At 37.4% G+C, this 26,222-nt stretch overlaps 2 protein-coding genes across 2 annotated transcripts in view; one reads left to right on the top strand and one right to left on the bottom strand.

The window, feature by feature from the left end:
* The window catches only part of ltl (leucine-rich repeat-containing larval translucida), a 51,697-nt gene extending 32,436 nt beyond the window's left edge, over positions 1–19,261 (top strand). Inside the window, 6 exon segments of the mRNA XM_023163127.2 lie at positions 3,979–4,147; positions 7,016–7,411; positions 13,067–13,297; positions 13,359–13,580; positions 17,928–18,141; positions 18,197–19,261. Coding sequence (XP_023018895.2) covers positions 3,979–4,147; positions 7,016–7,411; positions 13,067–13,297; positions 13,359–13,580; positions 17,928–18,141; positions 18,197–18,825 — 1,861 coding nt within the window. The 3' untranslated portion in view covers positions 18,826–19,261.
* A 117-nt stretch (positions 19,262–19,378) lies between these two features.
* Positions 19,379–22,758, bottom strand: LOC111507777 (transmembrane protein 234 homolog). Its single transcript, XM_074182433.1, has 4 exons — positions 22,520–22,758; positions 22,314–22,456; positions 22,052–22,211; positions 19,379–19,507 (listed from the first exon to the last, which is right to left on the bottom strand). Exons 1-4 carry the CDS (start codon positions 22,533–22,535, stop codon positions 19,422–19,424), a joined length of 405 nt encoding a protein of 134 aa, XP_074038534.1. The 5' UTR covers positions 22,536–22,758; the 3' UTR covers positions 19,379–19,421.
* Positions 22,759–26,222: the final 3,464 nt, after the last annotated feature.

Here is a 26,222-nt window from a genome sequence, read left to right as displayed (position 1 = left end):
TAAATAGCTTGTAAATGACTAAGTTGAATATTATCTGGTTTATTTTGACAGATAATGGGAATCACGTTACCAATTGTTTGGTTATTTATTCATCTTGATACAAGGTGAAATTGATTCCCATCAAATTTCAAATGAAGCATATCAAAAAATGTCATACGATGCGAACTTTATTGGTGACACTGTAAATATTTTCAAAAACGAGAGAAACGTATTGGGAAACCTCCTTGATGATATCCCTGTATGTACATAAAGAAAGAATTCGGAAGTAAAAGTACATCTCCCGGTGTACGTGTACAAAAACGAGTACCTATCAAGAGAGTAGGCGCCATCGTCTTTGGCGCCACGGTTGGAACGTTGACCTCTTTCATTTATTTCTCTTGTATCATAAAAATTAATTGATTATATGTAATTGAGTTTACTTTCAAATTCTTGGTAGTCGCCACTATGCTCCCATATTTTTCGTCAATAAAGACGACACCTATACAATCACGAGTTCATCGTTGAAAGTCTGATAGATGTTTATAACATCGAACACCAACTTATTCACTTTAATCAAAATAAGCGCCATTTGAATCAGTGCACTTTTACTAACGTAACACAAGTCGATTAATTCCGTCATCATAAAAATTGGGTTTTTGAGATTCGCTGAAATCGACGAAGGCCGGTTCTGCCTGATGGGCAAAGGTTCTACTGGTAATAAAGTTATGGAAGTGCTTGAAGAGATGGTAGTCGGTTGGCGAGAGGCCTGGAGAGTATGGTGGCTGAGGAAGAACTCTGACGCTCAACTCGTTCAATTTTCGGACGGTGATTTGTGAAACGTGCTGACAGGCGTTGTCGTGGAGCAGGATCGGACCTCCTCTGTTGACCAGTACCGGCTGCTGCTGACCTAATTCTCGGTACGTTTCATCGATTTCCTCACAATATGACTCTGTGAAGGTTTGGCCCGGTTGCAGAAAGTTATAGTGGATCGCCTCAGCCGCTGGGTGGCTCATCGGTGTCCCACCACTGTCCTGAACGTCTCTTGTTGTCGTAGAGGATCCACTTTTCATTACACGTGATGATCCGATCAAAACAGGATAATTTTGGTTGCGCAAAAGCAAAGACGAACAGACCGCGAAAGTGACAATTTCTGTCAATTGTTCAAATCGTGGGGCACCTACTTTTCGAGCTATTTGACCTCTTCAATACGCTTCAAATCATCAAAAACGACATGAGAGCTGACGCCTTATTCTTCCGCCATCCCAAGCATCAGAGTCCTCAAATCCATGCCCTGGATTACTGTAGCTCATCTTCGAGCCTAAAATCTTCGGAAGGAACTTCGCAAACCAAAGTCGTACAGTGCGTTCATTAACACTATCATTGTTGTTTCGGCAAACCTGCCGAAACTACGACCGAAACCGAAACTGCATTCGGGAGTTCCCGCGAATGTTCGGCTCGTTAAATTTCATACAAGTGATATTAGGTAACAACTCAAACAAGTAATTTTATGTTTAGAATTTTTGAAAACCCATCAATAATATTCAAATGAAGGATCTACACCTACTCAAATAAACACCACACTTATTTTAAGTATTTTTAAGGTGCCGTTAATATTTTTTCTTAAATAACGTTTTTTTTTGTTGATTATCAATAAGTAAAAATGTCGAAGACTGCATAACGTTGTGATTTAAAGACTAACTGATTAAAAAAAACTTTTCTTTATTTTTCCTTCCAAACATAATCCTTGTAAGGAAGTTTCGGTTTCGGCCGAAACTGAGACCGTTGCCGAAATTCGTTTTCGGTTTCGGTCGTAAAAACCAGTTTCGGTCGGACACTAACCACGACACAATAGAACAGGATAATTCCAGTGGAGATGGCCCTAGTAACTTTAAAACTCTACTTTGAAGGAATTATAATGAATAAAATATTATTTTTTTTTTGACAAATGCAATAACGTAATTTTAAACTTAAAAAAAAATTAGGACTGGCCATCTCTCCCAGGATGTCCGGGAGTGATAGCCAATACTTGTTTTGCCTTTTCCTTTGCCCTTGAGATATTTTTGCTTTTTTTTCCTATCACCGCAGTATGAACACATGTCCTCAAACTCGGTGCAATTTTCATGCATCCAGAAAATGCAAATATTGCATTGTATCCAATCTTCTATCAGTTGTGTCTTATAATAATTATCAGCACAACCTCTGCAGTTATCTTTCTCTCTGTCTTCAGTTTCACTTTCAGAGGTATCATTGAAAACGATGGGAATTTCTTCGCAGCTGCTATCAGACAACCTACAAATACCTTTCGTTTCTTAACAGTCTTTTTTCCTCAGGTTTTTCAGTCTTAGTGTTTGTTTTTATTATTTTTGTTTTTTTTGACTTTTTTCCCTATTCGTATAATGATATTCCGTTGATCTTGCTGTATTTGCCTCGGTTACTGCATAGGTGTTTCCACGCATACTATTGATTATTTGGTTATGATGTTCCTGATCAATATTCAAATATGAACACCAAAGCGAGGAAGTGACATTTTCGAAATAAATTGAATTACTGAAATGTCAAACAACTTTATTGTTGGTTGCTTACAATGTCATGACATAAGTGATAACTACCCGTGAAAACTATCCATGGGTAGTTATCAGTGTAATGATGGTTTCATTGGTTATTTCGACACACATGACTAGAAATAGACAAATTTGATAGGATAATTTTTTTGGCAAAAAATTTTCAGTGTAATGATGGTTTCATTGGTTATTTCGACACACATGACTAGAAATAGACAAATTTGATAGGATAATTTTTTTGGCAAAAAATTTTCAGTGTAATGATGGTTTCATTGGTTATTTCGGCACACATGACTAGAAATAGACAAATTTGATAGGATAATTTTTTTGGCAAAAAATTTTCACCGAGAGTTTTCTCATGCATTTTAAAATAGGTGTTTACCTCTGATTTATTCATCCCTTTACTTCTAGCGTATGACACCCCTTCTGATTTCCTCAATGAAATATAGGAATTTCTTTTCGGAAACATTTTCACTCAATCATAGCACGCCTTTTCAGATGTTTTACAGAATTTATGTTTAATTCCTAATTGCTTAGCAAACTTGAATGCAATTATTCTTAAATCATTCATAGTCAAAGGAAAGCCTCGTGACTGCATGTCTTTTATGTGCTTGCTCAGTCTTTTTTCATTATCTGTACCGAAGGTAGGTGACGGTCCCATAGGTCCTTTAGTGTTGTTATTTAGTTTTAACCTTCTTTCAAGTGTTTTCTTGGTATTTTGTAGGTAAAAGAGGTCTATAAATCGTCATCCCTTGATTTTGTACTTCTTCCATGGCATTTTTTAAATATTCTTCACTCCATTCACCTCGACCAGCAGCCACCTTCCGTACGTATTGGTTCGGCATCTGTAAAAAATATTGAAGATTAAAAATAAATCAAAATTAGGACATAACATTTTATGGCTATCTCTCCCGTAAATACTATGGCCATCTCTCCCAATTGTCCGGGTGAGATGGCCACATTAGGTAATTAAAGCCATTTCTCAAGTTACTGGGTGATTTTGAGGTTAGGACACCGGGGAAGTTTTATTACTTCACTAGGAAAGCACGAAAACGGGCATAACTATCAAAATCTTTTTGTGATCACTTAATATGTTAACTCCAGTACTTAACTCGCATGAATTATTCAAAAACAAAGTCAAATTACTCACCGTTTCATTATTTTTTCGACAAAAAATCCACTGACAGTTGTTACCCGTGCCGATGAGAACCGAACTGAACGATGACTAGTGCCATCTATTGATTATTACTTGAACTTTTTTCTGTTGGCCATCTCTCACATACAGCCATCTCCCCGGAATAACCCTAAATATTTATTGAGATATGGAGCTAATATTGACATATTCCTCAATGTGAATTACTTCTATATACACATACTATGCATTTTAATGTTTTTGCACAAATTGATTTTTTTTATTGAAAAACCTTCAATTTTTCAGACCTTTGAATCCTGAATCCTTCAAAGGGCTCACAAGAGTGAATTACCTCAGTTTAGCATACAACACGTTAGATGAAGTGCCAGAGCTGTTGTGGAAAGAAATGCCTATTATAAACACCCTCGATCTGGGAAGAACCAATATCAAGTCTCTTCGAAAATCTAGTTTTGCAGTAAGTGTTCCCTTGAACTTCAGTTTTGAAAAATATTGTATTAGTCATTATTATCAAGATTTTCTTCATTGTTTAGTCTCAGGACATAATGCCTTTTTTTCATACATTCAATTTTTTGCTAGGTTTGAAACTAGATCCTATCAACAAAACATTTATAGCATACGTGGACTGTTAAAAAATAAAGTAAATGTTCAAATTTCGCGGGCTACGTACATTCGATTAGAGATTTTTTTATGTTGGTACACTCATCTCGAACATATATTCACAGTTTCAACTGTTTAGCATTTTCAGTTTGCTGGTGAGACGCATGAAAGTTAGAAATGTTTTGCGTGTTCGGCTATTTTCTGCCATCCAAAAAAATGGGTCAAAGACTCAGCATCAAATTTTGTGTACAAAATAGAATTAGGTGCTCAAAAATACTAAGAATATTGACAGTGGCATCCGGTGATTGTACTCTGTGACTTAGAAAAATGTTTACAAGTGGTACAGTCTTTTCATAGAATGTTGATATGAGAATGACGACACTCGTCCTGGACGCCCCAGCACAACAACCGATAAAAATGATAAGAAAGTACAAAAATTGTTTTGGAGAATCGTTGAATTACTACTAGACAAGTTGCTGAGGACGTCTGTATGTTGCCACGCAATTTTGTCATCAATGTTGGGCATGAAGCGTGTGGTAGCGAAGTCGTTCCAAAACTGCTGAATTCTGACAAAAAAAAAACGCCCATTGAGCATCGCTCAAAAATTGTTGAATGACGTCAACGGCGATCCAGATTTGCTAAAAAGGGTCATAACTGGTGACGAATCATGGATATCTATATGCTTATGATATCGAAACCTAAGTCCAATCGTCCCAATGTAAGCGTCCATGAAAGCCAAGACCAAAAAAAGCACGTCAAGTTCGATCAAATGTCAAGATTTTGGTCACTGTTTTCTTCGATTAGCGTGAAACAGTGCATCAAGTGTCCTTGTCACATGGCTCTTCGTTCAATAAGGAGTATTATCTTGAGGTTATGCGCCGCTTGCGAGAAGCAATACGAATAAAATGTCCGGTATTGTAGAAAAACAATGGATGGCTTTTGCATCACGAAAATGCACCTCACTCGTCATTGCTTGTTTTTTTTTAATTTTCTGGCCGAAAATAAAACCGTAATCATGCCTCGGCCACCGTATTTACCAGATTTGGCCCCCTGCGACTTCTTTCTGCTCCCAAAAATTGAAGAGACCCATGAAACGACGGCATTTTGCGACGGTTGAGGAGATACAAACCGAATCTCTAAGAGGGCTTAAGGACATACCAAAAAGTGAATATCAGAACTGCTTCGAGGACTAGAAAAAAAACGTTGGAAAAAGTGTATTATATCTGATGGGGACTATTTTGAAGAAGATAAAATATAAATTGATGAATAAATGAATATTTTTTGAGTAAAATGAAAATTCACCTTATTTTTAGAACAGACAGCGTATGTATCATTGATATATATATGGTTCGAGTTTTCTGTCGATCCCATAGATGGCATTTTTGTAAAGGGAGATGTACATGCTCACTCATACTCAGATTTGTTCTTTACAGTTGAGGCTACAACGCATTCATAGTTCACCGTTAGTTAGGGAAGCTATGGATTATGCTGTCGACGACCCCTCCCGATATATAAGGGCCCGACACTCAGTCGAATGAGGCCCCTATGTCCTCCGTTAAAAGATGAACAATTTTTTTCATCCATCTCTAGTGTCCGACCGAAAGTTCGTTTTCGGTTGAGTTTCGGCAAAAAAACGGGTTTCGGTTTAGTTATGGTTTCGGCGGCAAACCTGCCGAAACTACAACCGAAACCGAAACTGCATTCGGGAGTTCTCGCGCTGTGATCGGTCATGTTCGGCGCGTTGAATTTCATACAAACAACGAAGACATTTTGCCGCGTGCCGTGCATGTGATTAATCATGTCGTGACTCCAGGCTTATTTTGTGATCTATTACATAAATATTAAGTACCTATTGTGATATTAGGTAACAACTTAAATAAGTAATTTTATGTTTAATATTTTTGGAAAACCATCAATAAAATTCAAAAGAAGGATCTGCACCCACTCAAATAAACACCTCACCTATTTTAAGTATTTTGGAGATGCAATTAATATTTTTTTCTCAAATAAGGGTTTGTTATGTTGATTATCAATAAGTAAAAATGTCGAAGACTGCGTAACGTTGTGATTTAAAGATAAAAAAATAAAGACTGATTGATTATGATAACGTTTTCTTTATTTTCACCTCAAAACATAATCCTTATAAGGAAGTTTCGGTTTCGGCCGAAACTGAGACCGTTGCCGTAATTCGTTTTCGGTCGTAAAAACCAGTTTCGGTCGGACACTATCCATCTCCCCCAACCAGGTAGGGGTACACCGTGAAGGGCGGCACTGATGTCTGAGGACATTCATGTCGCCATCCCACAATCAGTCATGACCTATTTGTCCCTCTGACAAACATCAGTTGGAAGGGTAAGGGAGCCAGGCTCCAACCTGAACGAAATCAAGACGACTTTCCATTCATAGTTCAGCAAAGCATTTGAATAGACATCGAGACAGGTCGCAAAAGCACTGCATGGTATTAAATAATGAATACTTTGTTTGTGGGCTCTGGTTTCAACTAGTTGCGTTGTAGTGACTGTACCATATAGAACCTCAAAACTTCATCAACTAACAATTTTCTCCCCAATTTTTCTTTGTTTCCCATAAAATTATCGATATAGTTATCCTTTAGCCACATCTACTGATTACCATTCACCACGTCTTTCATTTATACTAAGTCTGTCAATAGAGAATTATATGAAGTCATCAAGGCAAAATTAATAGTGTATTTTTGTAATTGTAGGATTTGCCTCAACTCGAATGCCTGATGCTTGCCGGAAACCAGATATCACAACTTGAGAGTCATTCAATTCCGCCTCAAATTCAGCGACTACATTTGGGACGCAACTCTATTTCAGATTTAAACGGTACTTTGAGGAACCTTTCCGAGTTGTTTTGGCTTTTTGTCAACAGTAATAATTTGACAAATTTGGATGGTCAGTTACCACGTACCGCTCCCAACCTCAACTACATACATGCTTCCCACAACAGACTTGAAAAGGTGCCAAATCAACTGAAGAACTACCCGGCGTTGGAATCAATATTCCTATTCAATAACAGATTGAAGTCACTTGATGGAGCTTTTTCCAAAAATGATAAATTATTGAGGATAGTATTGGAGAATAATCAACTCAATACGGTAAGTGCAAGTTAATTGAAAGTTTTAAAACACCTTGAAAATCAAAATGTGAGTGTGAGTTTTAATTTTGGCTGTGGAAGTGAAAAGTAGCCTGACATTTTATATTCATATTTTTTAGTGAAATTTGAATTAAATTCAATAAATGTATAGATGTAGCTGTTACTACGTGGTAGGAAATCATCATGAGGAATGACAAATGAAACTTCCTATGTTTTTATACCACTTATATTTATAACTCTAGCGTTACTGCAGTTTCATCCTGCAAAGACATTGCTATATGCATTGCTATAAACTTGATAATTCCACTGCTACCTAAATCAAATTCTAAAAACAATAATGTTTCTAGATTGATAAAACTTGACGATTTAGGTATAGGGACATGTATATCATCTTGAAGCATTTTTCACCATCTTTCAATTTATCGAGTAATATACAGGGGGTTTCATTTGAAAAAATGAACTTTCGGCTACTTTTATGCACAATGGAAATAATAGTAATTTTAGCACGCCCTGTATGATATGGAGTCGATTTCTTGGTGTTATTTGAATATTTCGAGTTTTTCCAAACTATCATCAAAATATCAACTTTTCATGAATTGTGAGTACGGATGTACATAATTTCAATTAAGGCTATGTTTTGGACCATATTTAGCACAATTTATTTTGTATCTCGAAAACAGATAGAGATAGGTATAGGACATTATTAACAAAAAAGTATTAAAATACTAAAGCGATTCCAAAAATGTATTAATGTGTAATATGTCTTATAAAAAAATATAATTGCTAGGACTTTTTCATAGAAGTGGCAATGCCGCAATGCTGAAAATATTTTAGATCGATAAAACAGGTGAGGAAATGTGAGAGGTGAAATTTTCAGAAAAATCATGCTTTGCGTTTTCCAAAAACGTCTAACCTACCATCGACCGTGAGTCACGCTGTATACACCACTGTAGGTGACTTTATTAACTGAATTTTGTTTACCTGTGACAATGTGGGTACACTAATCTGAAAACCGGCGAGTAGAGCAGGTCATTTATAGTAGGTTACATTCGCCATGCTTATGCTTATGAATTTCCAAGGATTCCAAATAATTGAGTTTCGGACCCTTACCAAAATTTCCGTATAGTTTAGATTCGGTAACTTGTGATTGCATTCCAAATATTATGTTAAAGTTACAAATTTTTTAATTTCTGATAGTTTGATTTGGGGGTATATTAAACTGTACGTAATTCACCTCCAGATCAAAGAATCATATTTTGTAGAAAGAACTGGGACAATTGCGGGATTTTTTTCACCCACTGACGTTTCTTGTAATATTTATTTTGTGTAGAATAAAACATCTAAAAAACAACTAGTGTGATATGCATTAAGAAAAAGTAACAACGGAGTTGTTTGCGATGTTTGCCATTTGTTAAGTCACATTTTTTTATGTCAACATATAAAATTGTCTCTTGACTTTTATTGAATAATGGCACACACTCAACATGAAATCAGGTGTATTTCATCAGTTCAGACTTCATTGTATAATATAATACAAATTGATTTGAAATCCCTGAAAAAGAATCAAAAAGATTAACGGAAAATAACAATTTCATTAAACAAAAAACTAAAATTACAAAGAAATAACATACAAACAACAACCAAAAAAATAAAAAATTGAAATATTAATAAAAGCTGAAAATTAAAACATTAAAAAATATTATTTACAAAAAATGAAAAATTAAAATTAAAAGATCCCAAACCAAGTTACGTCCCGACGTTTCGATTGTTTGTATCCACAATCGTCTTCGGGTGATAACTGGACCGGACGAGATCTGACTATTAATAGGTCATTCCAGTGCTTTCATCTATCCCCTCTTCCCTCTCTCCGCTTCATTGGTTTTAGCGGGAGATGACCGTTTGGTGGGAGTTGGTCGTTTTTCGCTTGATTAGAGGTTTCCATATGTTACGTATCTCTACGCTAGCTTGACTAAATGCGTTTTTGGATAACATATAAGCAGCTTTGAATTTTCTCCTAAACCAGTGTTCCTCTTGGATGATTTCACTTTGAGCCCACTTGATGTTATGTTGATGAGTCCAAATATGCTCTGCTATTCCGGATTTGCTGGTTTCTCCTCGCTGTGTGTGTTTCTTGTGCTCAGCAATGCGAACTTTCAATGGCCTCTTAGTTTCACCGATGTATTTTTAACCCAACGAAAAATTAAATGTTACAAGAATTATCACAGGCGTACTTTTTTTTGTCAATAATGTTGGCTATTCTGTGTCCAAAGCCGCCACTAGATTCAATAATTTGTATCTAATTAAAGCTAAATGAACCTCTTATCAATGAAAATAACATTGCCAAAATTCATCAAAATCGGTTGATGGATATCTACAATATCGATACAAAAAAATATTTTTTTGGGAAAAATAGCACACTGTATCTTGGAAACAATGTATTTTCGGGCCTACATTTGTATGAACTTTTTCACATAAAATTAACTCCTGAAAAAGTTCTTACATTTTTACAGTAATTACGAAACACCCTGTATATAATACTTTCTTCAATTTCATTATATGTCTCGTATATTTCCGAAGATAACAACTTCGAACTGGGCTTACACCCTTTCGTTATCACTGACCATGTAACGGCAATAGAAAAGTATTCACAGGGTGTTAGTTTTTTCGTGTCTTGGCCCTTGGCAACTTTTTTACCGACGTTACTGGCTGCTTAAGAAAAAACTGATTGCTCATTTTGTGTTCAAACATTCTTCCTCGGAAGAAGTATCCGATCCAGTATTCATTAACAGTTTCTCAATTTAGGGGATTTCTTTGAAAAGAATTCACCGAAAAACAAATCACTGAACAAAAAATAACCAAAACACAGACAATCTAACATTCTAACTACTAGATTGAAACACAAATATCAAAATAAATGCATTAATCCTAACAACTAACCAGCATATATACATTCATCCCAATAACTAATTGAAACAAAAATATCAAGCTACAAGAATGTATCTTAACTACAAGATCGAAGCAGTTCTGATATGCACTTTTTGGTATGTCCTTGAACTCCCTCACCGAATCCGTTTTTATCTCCTCAATCGTCGAAAAACGCCGTTTTTTAATGGATCTCTTCAGTCTTGGGAACAGGAAAAAGTCGCATGGGGCCAAATCTGGTGAATACGGTGGCTGAGGCATGATTACGGTGAGCAGTGACGAGTGAGCAGAAGCAATGACGAGTGAGCAAGTGCATTATCGTGACACACAGTCGTGAATTGTTTTTCCTTAATACCGGAAATTTTCATCGTATTGCTTCTCGCAAGCAGCCCATAAGTTCAAAATATTACTCCTACTTGACCGTACTCCTGATGCAAAACGCCACGGTAATCGAAGAAGACAGTGAGCAAAATCTTTTTGGTCTTAGCTCTCCTGGGCTGTTCCATTAGGGCGATTGGACTTTGGTTTCGATGTCATAACCATATACCCATGATTCGTCGAACAGTTATGACCCTTTCATGAAAAACTGGATAGCTGTTGACGTCATTCAACAATCCTGGAGCGATGCTCATGCGACGAATTTTTGGTCAAAATTCAGCAATTTTCGAACGAACGCTTCATGCCCAAAATTTCCGAAAAAACTACATAGCATGAGCCAACCGATTTGGCGGTATTCTCAGCAACTTCTTCAACAGTGATTTGTCGATTCTCCTTAACAATATTCTTCACTTTTTCAACATTTTCATTGTTTATTGATGTGCTGGGGCGTCCAGGGCGGGCGTCGTCATTTACATCTTCCCGACCTTCTGTGAAAAGCTTGTACCACTTGTAAAGAGTTTTCTGACTCGGAGTACAAACACCGTATGCCACGGTCAAGATTTCAAGTGTTCTTGAGGACAGACAAAATTTGAAGCAAATTCTTTGATCCATTTTTTTCGATGGCAGAAAATCGTCGAACCCGCAAATGACTTCTAACTTTCATGCTTTTCACCAACAAACTGAACAGCTGAAAGGTTGGGATTTGTATTTTTTCTCTAGATACTTTCACGGGAAGTGTTCAAGTGACTTGGCACATTCGATTCCACAGCATTCTGGAAATGATCTCTGACTTTATGCCTCCAACTGTCAACTACGAACTGCCTTGTAAAGTACTGTTCCCGAGTAGAGAGGACTGGATCCTGCGGGAGAAGGAAATATCAAGAGCAGATAGTTGTTGGTTCACAGATGGATCAAAAACACCTTCGAGTTCTGTTGCAGGTGTTTTCAGTCGCAGACCCAGGACAGAGACATCAACCTGCCTAGGAACCTGTGCGACTGTATTTCAAGCAGAAATTAACGCTATTGAATTGTGTGCGGAGAGATTGGATAAATCCAACCACATTCACAAATCAATAAAAATATTCTCGGACAGTCAAGCGGCGTTGGAAGCTCTTGACTCCTACCGAGTAACGTCTAAATTGGTACCAAATTGCCAAAAACGACTCTCCTCGATAGGAAGACTTAACAGATTGTCTATAGTCTGGAATTCTGGCCATACTGGCCTAGAACGCATTGAGGCTGCTGACTCCCTTGCAAAGGCGGGTGCTGCAAGCAGCTTCATCGGACCAGAACCTGTCATTGGCATCGCTTGAGGCTTTGCCAAACAAAGATTGAACACCTGGATGGCAAGAAGTTTATGGACATCTGGCAGAATATTTCAGGAGTGGCTCACTCCAAGGCGTTTATTCACCCTTTGAAGCTTGTTACCAAACAGTTGTTGGACTACAGTAGGGATGAACTACGATGTCTAACAGGCCTTCTTACAGGTCACTTTCATTTAAATCATCATATGCAGATACTCGGACTGTCGGAAGACGGTATGTGTCGCCTCTGTTTGGAAAATGATGAAACATCAGAGCATATAGGTACTTTGTTTCTGCCCCGCTGGGGTCCGAATCAGGTTCTTTGAGTTCGGCAGATCCGTACTCTCACCATCTGACCTGAAAGACCACTCACCATACAAACTAATCGGCTTCTTTGAGAAGCTGGGTTTATTTGGCCGAGTGTTATTAGGTGTTTGCCACAATAAATCCTTGTGGGTTGCGTTGGAGGGTCGAATAGACCCACACACTTTGAACCTAACCTAACCTATCCATGATAATAATTAAACAATTTTTACAAACTTTTTTTTTTATTTCTAGACGCGTTTCGCTAATACCGTAGCTTCCTCTACCCAGAAAAATTGTTTTATTATTATCAAGAATAATGTTATTAATTTTCACCAAGCAACGAGTCAGTCCATTCATAATTTATTCCACATAATACTTAGTAAATAGCACAAATAGAATTTCAATTTCTTCCATCATGGTATATAAAAATAATAATGTGCCTTCAATTAATAAAAGTATATTGCTTAGTTATAATGAAACCACAAAAAAACGAAAACACTCAAAAAATATCGAAAAAAACAAACGTACTAGATATTCCAATAATAATTTGTTGGGGCTTTTTTCAAGCCAAAATTCTAGATGAACTGTCAAACACTTTGAATTATGTAGTATCCTTTGCTGGTGGATCTTATTGGTTTCTTTTGTCCCTGAGATCAGCATTACGTGAATCTTCCGAAATTAAATTCAACATTTAAATTTATCACCTATTTCTTTCCTAAATTTGATGTTATATCAATTTGTTTCAGCTAACACAAGCCGACTTTCCAGCGAGCATGAACTTGGAGTCCCTTCTACTTGGCAATAACGAAATCTATACTCTGAATAATTCGCTAGTAAACCTGAGAAGGCTTCATTTCCTTAGCTTAACAAGGAACCAAATCGTTGAATTTTCTTTTCAAGAAGTTGCCAACTTGAAGCTGCTCAGAAGCATAGATCTGTCGTACAACAAAATCACTACCCTCGTAGGTCCAACTCCTGTAAGTCAAACATTTGCCAAGAAAACCTTTCAAGAAGATAGATTATTTCTTTATTTTATAGAATTTGGTGGAATGGAATATTAAACTGAATGAAATTAAATTGGATCACAACCAAATTGAAACTTTGAACGGTGCTTTGTCAGGACTATCCGAGCTCTTGAGACTTGATTTGAGCTACAACAGATTAAAAAGGATATCTCCCGAGGATCTTATCGGGTTGGAACAGTTGCGGCTTCTAGATATTTCGCATAATCAATTAACAACATTGGAAGAAACTAGTAAGGTAAGTGTGGAACATACAGTGTCATCCCCAAAGTATGCACCATATGGGAAATTTATTTATTAAGGGTTTTTCGGCGAAAAGTGATTCTTGATAAAAGTTTGTGCATCCCCTAAAACTAAAAATGCACCAACTAAATACAGTAAAACACACGTAATATACGAGGAGCCTTCAAATATTTGATTTTGTGACTAGACTGAAGTAATTCTTTTGAAAAATCTCGGGAAATGTTATTTAGAAAAGTTGTTCAGCATTGTCACGGTTAAAAAAATTGACCGTGGTTAACACGACAGTTGTGTAATTTATAATATTACAGGCTGTTAAAATGAACCGTTGTATTCAGGATGCTGTCTATTCATCGTTTTAGAAATTTTTTTTTTCGTAGTCATTTAAAAAAAATGGGTAAAAAAATAAAACTTCACTTAGATGGCCATGACTTCACATCTAGATGTATTGTTCAATGCTGAAAAACTTTTCCAAATAACATTTCTCGGGATTTTTCAAAATAAGAGTACTTCACTCTTGTCACAAAATCAAATATTTGGGGGCTCCTCGTATATTACGTGTGTTTTACTGTATTTAGTTGGTGCATGTTTAGTTTCAGCGGATGCACAAACTTTTATCAAGAATAACTTTTTGTCGAAAAACCCTTAATAAATAAGTTTCCCATATGGTGCATACTTTGGGATGACACTGTATATCTGTTTTATGATATATGATAAATATATCTATATTTTATGATTTTTTCAATGTTTTATCGAGACTTTTTACCACGTGTCCCACATCCGATGTTATAGGTTGAACAAATATAATTTTCAGTTATACGAGGTGTGTTCAAAAATAAGGTAGATTTTAATTTTACTCAAAAATATTAATTTTTTTCATCTATTTCCATTTTGTCCCATTGAAAGTAGTCCCATTCAGATACTATACACTTCTGCCAGCGTTTTTTCCGATCCGATCCTTTTCGTTATGTCCCTGAGGTCTCTCAGCGATTCAGTTTTTACCTCATCATTCGTCGCAAAGCGCCGTCCTTTCATGGGTCTTTTCAATCTTGGAGACGGGAAAAAGTCGTAGGTGGTCATATCCGTTGAATACTGTGGCTGAGGCATTGTGTTGTTTTTGGCCAAAAAATTACGAACGAGCAACGACGAGTAAACAGGTGCATTATCTCCACAATAACGGACGTTTTCTTCGTATTGCTTCACGCGAGAGGCACATAACATCAAGATATTGACAGTATGATCATACGGCACCATAATCGAAGAAAACAGTGAACAAAACCTTGACATTCGATCAAACTTGGCGTGCTTTATTGGCCTTGGCTCTCCTGGACGGTTTCGATGTCATAAGCATATATCCATGATTCGTCACCAGTTATGTAAGGAACTCCGCTGCCACACGCTTCATGCCAAAAATTCCTGAAAAAATTGCAAGGCATTAGCCAACCGATATGCCGACATCCTCAGCAACTTCTCTACTAGTGATTCAAGGATTCTCCATAACAATTTTCGTCACTTGTGTCACTTGTTAACTCTTTTCTGACTCAGATTACAATCACCATATGCCATTGTTAACATTTCAAGTGTTTTTGAGCACAAAATTTGATGTACATTCTTCGATTCATTCTTTCTAAAGCAGAAAATTGACGAATACGCAAAACACTTCTAACTTTCATGCCCCTTACCAACAAACTAAATACGCTAAACAGCTGAAACTGTGAACATTTGTTCAAAACGAGTGTACAACATAAAAAAATTAAAAATCGCTAATCGAATGTATCTAGCCGGCGAAATTTGAACATTCACCTTATTTTTTGAACAGCCCTCGAACAGAGTATGTACAGGCTAGACAGACCTGAGTTGGGTCTTTTATTGAACACCATATATTCGGATTCTACAAAAGATTTTAATATTGATCCAAGAATTACTTGCTAAATTCTATGTAATAATAATCTTTTTTTTTGACAATAATTGCTGTATAGGAATAGTCACAAATGATAAAGGTATACAGTAAACACATTATTAATAAAAACACAAAATTCACGAATTAAAAAATCGATGGAATAAAAACAATGTTCCTGAGAAAAAAAAACATGGTTTTAGGTTATTTGATAATTTAATAAATATTATTATTCCAGCACTATCTGGTGTTATGTATTTTGTTAGTGGTATCTGAAAATTATTTTTGTGTCTTATGTTGTGATCATGAATACTATACCTTTCATCAAAATTATCATCATTTTTGAAAATGTACACACACGCAATTCAAAAATGTACATTGCTGGTAGAGTCATAAGTCTAAGATTTTTAAATCATCCCCCTACAACTTGTTATTTAAGAAAAATAGTACGTGCCAACTGAGATGAGATTTTGATGCGCCCTCAGTTGAAATCTTCCCCACACGGTTAATGTGTGCAGAACATCCCATTTCGTCCAGCCATCCCCGCTCCTCCAGAGCTGTCCTCAACTTACTGATGGGCACTTCAACAAGATTGACATCTGACCTTCTTTGGTCAAAAGTCAGCCTCTAGGTGCTTTCACTTTCTGGTCTGTTGAATTGTTTTATCATGACTTTCCTAACTGAATTATTGCATGGGGTCCCCAAAAACTAACCGGAGACGAGTGTCGTTTTAGTCGCAAGAAAGTGTTGGTTCTCAGTGAATCTGAAAAAGAGATTAATTTGAAGTCTGGTTGAGGAATTTTTATACCTACCGGAGCCGCCTGACAGCGACTCTAGGAGGTGGTATTTGGTTCTGTTTCGTTGACCTCCTGTGTTTGTCCCTCTCTTGGAATCTGGGGGTCATCCCTGTTTAGAGCGTTATGTAGGTCGCTTAGCGCTGGGTTGTCGTGCGCTCGAATTTTGTCCTCTGCGTGTTTCCTCATGTATGCGTCCACGTAGAGTATGTTCAGGTCTAGATCCCGGAATATGTACCTATTTGGTACATATCTTGGAGTGTTTACGGCGGCCCTTACGCACGCGTTCATAAACGACAGGATCTGTCTTCTGTATGTCGCTGCGCACTGGCCCCAGGCGGCAGTATACAGGATTATCGGTAGTATTACGGGCTTTATTATCAGCAGCTTCACTTTCAGTCCCATGTTGCTTCTTCGACCTATTATTGGTGATAGGTTTTGTCGGGCAGATCTCGCCATTCCTATTATTTGCCGTACGTGAGACCTGAACGTTAATCTTTTATCTAGGTTAACCCCCAAGTATCCAGCTTCGTTGGTCCACGGAATCTCTTGTCCGTTGAAGATGACATTTCCTTCCGGGTGTACCATCCTCCGGGTGAACAGTATTGTCTGACTCTTGTCAGGGTTTATACTGATCTTCCACAGGTTGGCTCATTCCTCTAATATATCTGCCTGTTGTTTGATGCGCATTCAAAACCAAATTGTACCCGCCCCAGAAGATAGATATTGGTCACACAAATTGATGTCAATAGTACATTGGTTAAATATGACTTGAAGTAGGCGGAGTCTTTTGATACAGAACGATTTTACATTTCTGCGCTGAATCATCTTAGTTGGTGCATAGCATAACATAACATAGCATTACATCTAGCATAATAAGTGTAATGCCAGTACATGCATCTCTTACCTTTTTGCCCGAGATGGTCGATATCTGAACTAGGTGTCGAAAAAACTGTATACTTTATGTATTCCCAGACGAAAAACTGTAAAGGAATAAGGTCCGAGGATCAAGCTGGCCAGGCAATCGATCCATTATTTCCAATCCATTTTGTTGGGAATATTGCATCTTAACGTACCCTTACTATTGCTGTATTATGGGAAGGGGCACCATTTCGTTGAAAATATTGTATTTCATGGTGGATGTTCAGTAGCAATTCATCTAAATAGCCATCAAACTCATTGGATAAAAAATGTGTATACATTTCACTATTCGAATGCTCATCGTAAAAGAAAGGACCCAGTATATTCGTTCCCAAAATTCCCAACCAAAAATTAATTCCGAACCTTTCTTAATAATCAACACAATTGAAAAAAAGTTGATGGTGGCCGTATTGACACGAAAAGTTGATGGTGGCCGTATTGACACGAAACGTCTAATCGAAGATTTATTGTTACATCGTTATAGTTCATTTCAAATATAATAAAACTTTCCTTTTCCATTTTTCTATATTTTCTGAAATAACAATTTTATTCGTAAAAAAAAAAACACCATTTTCAGTTTTTGCTGTATAACTCGAGAAGGGCGAAAATCCTGTAAATTTTATTTGACCATTGTACTGTTCTCCACAATAGTTACCTTTTTTCACATATTTGGGAGGCCCTGATCCGAAAAAATTGCTATTCTTACAGTTATCAATTCCTCTTTAATTTCCAGACTTATCTTCCTCGTCTATCTGAATTGAGAGCAAGCCATAATTACTTGACCATACTAGAGAAAGATTTCCATGGATTGCCTGTTCTTTGCCATGCTGATTTGTCCAGCAATCAAATTGTTGCCATCGGAAAAGATTTGACGGCAAAAACTCGTTGTACCATTGAACATGGAGTACACGAAGGAACATGGGACACTTTGAAAATCTACCTTCAAGGTAATGGTCAATCAGAACAAAAAAAACAGCTAATAATGTAAAATTCAATTTCTAGATAACCCCATACTTTGTGATGCTGCGTTGCCAGACATAATGTCGATAATGGAAATCAACCACACTAGAATATATGGAGTGTCTCACTGTCCTCCTCTGAGTGAACAACCAACCACTTCAAAGCCTACCGCATTCTTTGGATACGTTCCAGAAACAACTCCTTTGTTGCCTGCAGCTATATCGGCTAATTCTGGAAATGCTTTGCAAAATGAGCAAACCGATGATCAACAAAACCAGTTGGATATTCCAAAAAACAGTCAGTCTGATACAAATACAGAAATTACAGTGGAGAGTAACTCATTTTCCATTGTGAAAAATGAAAGTATTGCAATGAAACCACAAGAAAATACTAATACAGACCAAAACAGTAACGAAACCTTGCAACAAGATATTGGTACAGGAGCGTCCAATGATGAAATTATTCGACCAACAGGAACAAATCATACGGCACAAATTTTTGACCCCATTAAACAGGGTCAACAAATAAATAAACTCGCTAATGAAATAGAAGAACTAAGGTCTAGAATTGATGTATTGTCATCACAAAATCAACTGTTACTGAACCAGCAGTACAATAACAGCAATAACAAAAATTCTCGTGATGATCTATCTGAACTCAGAAAACCTTGAATAGAGAAACCCTCTGATTTGAAAGAATCATGACATTAGTTTTTGAAAATAACTTATTACTAGTCATTTAGTACTACTTCTACTTAGATTCGATCTGATCACTGTCACCTCTAGCAGATGGAAATCATTTGAAGTACAGGTATAATGGTAAAGGAATTTTCTTGTTATGTTATGTTCGGACCAGAAAAATGTTGACAATTGAAATGTGATAATAATTTACAGAATAAAACTTCGACTAAAATGTGCCATACATTTTTATGATAACTCATCTGACATAATATTCGAATTATTAGTTTTTTAGGTTACAATGTAGTTACTGCTGTAAATAATTTTAGCCTGCTTTACGAAATTTTATTATTCGAATTAGGAAGTATTAGTATTTGTGTTGTTCACTATGTATTAGGGAATAGATTGTACAAATAAAATATAAACAGAGTTTTTTTCATTATATTTGTTTCCCCTCTAATACCAAATTCAAGAATAATGTAAATGAAAATCATAAACACTTAACTAAAGAATAAACACTTTGATGGAAATATAAAGAACACAAAAGCTCATTCACAAACTGTAATATAAGGTTTTCTAATACACCCAACTCAACTTTTCAACTCTCCTCTTTCATATTTGTCCACACAACATAGTAAAGTGCCCAGTATAACTAGAAAAACTCCAAAAATCGTACCTACAAAAAAATTATTTGCCTAAATATAGCGAATGATTGATTAACTTTTGGGTATATTTTCTAAAAAGAGTCATGTATCATTATGAGTTATAATGTAAAAAGTATACATATACAAGGGTGATCCCAGAAGTACCCAAAAAAATTAATTTATTTTTACATAATCTCCTTGCAGCTCTATACACTTTTCCCAGCGACGTTCAATAAGTTTGATACTGTTTTTATAACAAGAACTGTCTTGCTTCTCAAAATAGCCATTATTTGCCGACATCACTTCTTCTTGATTGGGAAGTCTTTGACATTTTTTCAAGTATAGGAACAGAAAATAATCCGAGGGGGCTACATCTGGCGAATAGGATGCATGAGGTAGCAATTCAAACTTTAATTCATTAATTTTGGTCATTGCTGTAATGGATTCGTGTGCTGGTGCATTGTCTTGATGAAACAACACTTTTTTTTGCAAAATGCGCCCGTTTTGCATATTTCTTCACTCAAACTTTGCAAAGAGTTCACATAGTATACGCAGTTAATAGCTTTACCTTTTTTGAAATAGTCACTTAAAATCATGCTACCTGCATCCCAAAAAACCGATGCCATGACCATGCCTGCATATTGAAAGGTCTTCGCATTCTTTGGGGCCGGTTCTCCCTGTTGAGTCAACTGTTTTCATTGTTCTTTTGTCTCGGGTGTAAAGTGATGGACCCATGTTTCATCCATGGTTATGAAACGACGCAAGAATTTTGCTTTGTTGCTGTGAAACTTCGCTGAACATTCAACTAAAACATCTTCATGACAATGTTTATGCTTGAGTGTGAGCAAACGCGGCACACAGTGCAAGATGGATGCCGTGCAGTGTACCGCACTTTTTGAAATGCCTATCAATTCTGATAGCTCGCGCACTTTCAGTCGACGATCATTAATTACCGCTTTGTGGATTTTCTTCACCGTTTTTGGAGTCATCACCTCAATTAGTCTACCACTGCGATGCTCGTCTTGGCAGCTTGAACGACCTCGTTTAAACTGTGCTACCCAATATTTCACTGTTGTAAACGAAGGAGCAGACTCACCCAGAGTAGAATCTAGTTCAGCTTTTATATTGGTTGGGCTGAGGCCTTTCAAACAACATAACATAACGATGACCAGTTTTCTCCATTTTCACAAACTCACTGAAAACATTTGCTATTTATGGCTGTCAAACAAATACTTAACAACTCGGTGTCTTTAAACTTGAAATATATGCTTTATAGATTGTGTACTTTCTGATACAGTTATATATATACTTTTTCCATTACCACAATATTTCAAGTACATTATTTATTAATTTTACTAGTTCGGACTTCCATTGTCTAATATGACTCGAAATATATGAAAGAACAAATGAAATTAGAACGAATAGCTAAAATATCAATTATATTAAGCAATAAAACGATATATGAAAATTCAATAAAACGAAAAAATCAAAATGAAAGATGAAAATGACCACAAAATAAAAAAAATTTTTAAAAAAGCATTAAATTAAAAGACAATCACAACAGATTAAAATTGAATTCACAAGACTAAATCACTACCGTTTTTCGAAAAAAATTAAGGTCCTGTTTTATTGATTAAACTACCAGAAGATATAAAAAACTTAAATACAGCTTCGTTTACAAATTATATGAAGTATATCTGCCTGGAAAACGCTTTTTATAGTATCAAAGAATTCTTATCATTTGACTTCAACACCAACTAATATTTTGAATTTACAATCTACGTAGACAGTGATATTTATATTGAAATTGTTCACATCTCATTTCCTCATTCGTTTATTTTTTATTTATTCATTTAGTGTTTTATGGTATTCTTATGGTACATGATATTTGACAAAACCTTATAATACTACTGTATTTTTTATGGTGAATAAAGGATATTCTATTCTATTCTATCCTTCCTTGTAGTGCCAGATCTAACCAAAACATCAGTGTACCACATGTACAAAACCTTTGTCTGAAACAGAATCGGTTTTAATCACATGGAGGTAATAATAGTTTCATCTTGTGAACAAAGGCCCTGTGAGGAAACTTGCATAAATGTCTTTCAATTATCTTCGTGGTATTAACTAGGAACTGGGCCAGATGAGTACATGTTTTCTGGCAGAAATTTTCCAAATCCTGTAGAAGATGGCAATGTTTCAAGTACATTTGAAATATTTATTTTTTACTACAAATGTGTCTCTCTTCGACCCAGTCATAAGTCTTATTTGACTCCAGTGGAATTTTGGTACATGGAATGTTATGTACAGTTGAAACTTGAATCAACTACTAGAATAAAACTTCGTGAATGCAAATACAATTAGAAGTACCTCACTATCAATAGAAATTATGACAAACGTGAGAAGATTACCAACTTACATTCTAATATTGAAGAAAATCACTAGTCTCTAGTACTAATGAGATTCATTACTAGAAAGAGAATCTAGGTTTTTGTTGTGGATATACTAAGACCAAAAACTATTTTTATCATAGGTACGTGGTTATGAAAAAAACGTTATATTCAATAGCAACATACTTTTTTTTGGAATTTCTTCTCCCATTATCCACCCCGAAACTGCTGTGAAGACAAATGTTAAAGAGTTGGCAAGTGGTACCGATAAAGTTAAATCAGCCTCTTGTAATGTTATGAAATACAGCACTGATCCCAACTGATTGAAAGCCATTGGTATCAAATACTAAAATTGGATAGAGTAGTACTGGTCAATTTCTTGAAAAAAAAAATCCCTTCTCTCAACAAATAAACTATTCATATTCTTCAATATGATTCCTATACTTACTTGAATATTAGTAGCTAAATATTTTAGTTCTAAGATGAACTGAATCAGTTTTGAATCTGCTTTTACTTTTTGAATGTCTTTAGATTTTCTTTTTATCACTGGGTTAGTTGCGCCCCATAATAAACCAACTACAATCAACTTTACTGAAATAAACGAAAAGTTTTCAGTAAACTAAGTTGTTTATTCATATATGAAGTTACACTTACATATTTGAGAAATCATTTCAAATTTGGTACCTTCATTTGTACAGATAACCTCAAAGCAGAAAAAAATAAAGAAATGTGTTCGTTTGTAATTTGTACTGCCAGTCTATGTTACCACTGACACCGTATAGAAGTAAACACTATTTTCTCAGAAATATTGTAGATTTCACTTCACTTCACTCAATATTGTAGATTTCAATTCTGAAATTCATAAAAACCATTTCGTTCATTAAAGGCTGACGTTAGAAACTATGCCATAAAACGATAAATATTTAGAAGCACAGTATACCTAGGTACTTTTTTATTATTGAAATTATTGTAACGAATTAACTGTCTTAAACAAATTTATTTCAACAATACTTTACTATCACAACTGATTTATATACACCACGTAGCAACTAAACGCTTAATTTATCTTCACTATTTGTTAATCGCTCGATTCGCTTTCTAGATACAGACTATCTCTCTGAAGTCATCTTAAATTTAGACAGCTTGGAGCCTGGCTCCCTCACCCTTTGGACTGATACTTCCTGTCTGAGCGAGAACCCGACCTTTTATATTGGTTACGAACGTTCTAGATACCTCTAGAGGTTTCGGTACTCATCTATTCTTTTCATGGCGATTCGTCGATCGCATTCCTTTTGCGGTGAGTCATATGTTTGGTGTCTGAGATAACGGTCAGAGCCGGCTTCAGATTCATTACATTTCCCACTTCTTAAAGATGTTTCGTCCCGAAATGTCATCCTTGGTGTATATCGATACCTCCAGGACTCCCCATATCTGCACTGTGAAGTTCGATGGAAGTTCGGTCGTGGAAGATGGTTACCGCACACCAAAATCTGGATGCCGCTGGATCTGAAGATCGTTTCCAACATGCTTCTCACAATTCTCCAGTCCAGCCTGTCGAGCCCAGAGGCTAATTTCGGAATTGCCAAGTCCACAAGATTCTGGTCGAGCATCGTCTCCTTCAGTCTAGTAAGACTCCTCCAGACATCTTCATAGGGCGGTTTGCCTCGAGAATGCTTTTTGGTCACCAAGTAGAAGATGTTTCTGTGACCCTTCTTCAACTGTAGCACTCATCCGACTTCTGGATTCTGTTCTCGTAATGTTTGGAGCTGACCGAATTTCTTGTTGAATACCACAACGATCCTCTGTCACGCAGTGTGCTAGGCGTAATCAACTGGAACCTTGAAAAGGTCTCGTGGCTCTTCTCGAGTTACCCCATGTACGACCTTCTGTCCGTTCGAGTATAAGGATATGAATTGCTGGAAGGCCATTCCATCCTCTGATGGTCTGAGGGCGCGAACTTGATCGTGATTTCCAGAATAAGGAACCAATCTATTAAAATGGACGACCCTAGGCTTTCCTCGAGGTGGCTTATGGATACGGTAGACGAGGTCATTGATCTTTTTCATGATTTTGTACGGACCTTCCCACGAGTTCCGCAACTTCGGTGATAAACCACGGCGTCGCTTAGAGTTGTACCGCCAGACTAGGTCTCATTCATTCGTTCCACCATTCCATTGGACTGTGGATGTAAGGCTGTGGTTTCGATCTTTCGAATGCCCAACAGTTTTATATTTCTTGGAACAGGTTGGACTCAAAATTTCTGCCCTGGTCCGAATGCAGCTCCAATGGGACACCGAATCGACATATCCATTCCTTTATCAGGACGTCAGCGACGGTAAAGGCTTCCTGGTTGGGCAGGGCATAGGCTTCTGCCCACTTGCTAAAGTAGTCCATGGCTACTAGGATGTATTTGTTCCCATGGTCGGACTTATTCCCATGGTCGGACTCTGGGAACGGGCCGGCGATGTCGATGGTGATTCTCTCAAATGGACTATCCACGTTATACTGGCGCATTGGAGCTTTCGGTCGTATCCGAGGTCCGTTACTGGTAGCACATACAGTACATTTTAGGCGATGTCGATGGCGATTCTCTCAAATGGACTACCCACGTAATACTGGCGCATTGGAGCTTTTGTTCCTATCCGAGGTCCGTTACTGGCAGCACATACAGCACATTTTCTGCACCAGTAGGTGCATAAACCAAGGAAGCTCCGAAGCTGATGTATGTCTTTTAGAATGGGCCAATCCTTGACTGCTTTGATCTTTTGTTCGTCTACCGCCACTCCTTTCCCAAAGACAACGTGGCCAAGGTACCATTTCTTGGGACTAAGTTTCAATCCAGAACTCCTCAGATGCATGAACACCTCCTCCAGATTTCCTCCAGTGATCGTCGAACGATTTTCTGACCACGATTATATCGTCGATATACACTAGACATGTCTTCCATGAGAGCCCCTTGAGAACCGTCTCCATCAATCTCTCGAAGGTCGCTGGAGCATTACAAAGCCCGAATGGCATAACCGTGAACTGCCACAATTCTGAGCCAATGGTGAAATCTGTCTTTTCTCCATCTTCTGGGGTCAATTCAACTTGCCAATATCCACTCTTCAAATCCAAAGTCGAGAAAAATAGGGAGCCGGCTAGCGTGTCTTTATCAACATGCAACAGGGTCTTCCCCAGTGCAATTCCTCGTCCAATTTTCTCATCGTGTATCTTGGGCTCGAACATTACCACCTTGCCGCTGCTCGCACTTCCGTCCAAGAGCGAGGCTCAAGGATGGTTTCAGTCCTTTCAGGTACGCACACGTCTTCATCCAACAGGACCCTGATCGTCTCTTCGCTTCTTCCATGAAGCACCAGTTCTTGTCCGCCGACACGTAGGACGCCGTCTTGGAAATTCAGCTCGAACCCTCTGGAATTCATAATGTCCATTCCAATGATTGTATCGTCCTCGATGTCCGCCACCAATGCACGATGTTTCAATTTTATGCTGCCCAACACCAATTCATTTGGTAGTTCTCTAAGTACAGTGGCTCACCTCCTGTTGCGGTGCGTAACTTCCAGCTTGACGGTTCAATTCCTGCCGGTGTTTTGGCAAAGGTTGGCCCAAGAATGGTTCTCGTCGCACCTGTGTTTAGCAGCATGGTGCAAGACTCGTTGTTGATGAGGCCGTCTACGAATACACGTTTGTCTTGTCGTTGGAGAACGGCAACATATGCGTTTTTTTCGGGGGCTTGCTGGGTACAGGCCGACGATTGCCCCTTCTCATCTACCCCCTCTAGTTTTCCTGATTTGGTGTCGATTCTTTGAAAACTGGACATTTGCTACGCACATGTACAATTTTCCCACAGTTCCAGCATCTTATTTGTTTCCTCTTAGGCAACGCTTCTTTCATTACTTTCCTGATAGTGGCCTCAATATCAGCAGGCACTTGTCCATCTTCCTCGATAGCTCGAACTTTGCCCTGGCTCTTGCAGGATTGTTTTGCAGCCTAAAACTCCTTGCCAGTGCATCCACGAGATGTTTGGGATGAGCTAGCGTCAAGGCCTGCCTCGTTTCTTGGTCGAGAAGTCCATCCAAGAATGCCTGAACTACTAACCGCCCCATTACATTTTCGGGTGTAGCAGGATATGCAACAAAAGTTTGAAGCCGAGCTATGTCGGCTTCAGGCGAGGACCCGACCTTTTATATTGGTAACGAACGTTCTAGATACCTCTAGAGGTTTCGGTACTCATCTATTCTTTTCGTGGCGATTAGTCGATCGCATTCCTTTCGCGGTAAGTCATATGTTTGGTCAGGGCCCCCGCTACCATATGTGCAAAGTGTGCAATGCACACGGGCGACATCCTTTAGGGGCA

This window comes from Leptinotarsa decemlineata, unplaced genomic scaffold, assembly GCF_025532065.1.
Source record: "Leptinotarsa decemlineata unplaced genomic scaffold, Ldec_3_MD MMD2_tig00026328_RagTag_RagTag, whole genome shotgun sequence".
Lineage (NCBI taxonomy): Eukaryota > Metazoa > Arthropoda > Insecta > Coleoptera > Chrysomelidae > Leptinotarsa > Leptinotarsa decemlineata.
Note: the sequence above shows the minus strand (reverse complement) of the source record. Positions and strands in the feature narration are given on the sequence as shown.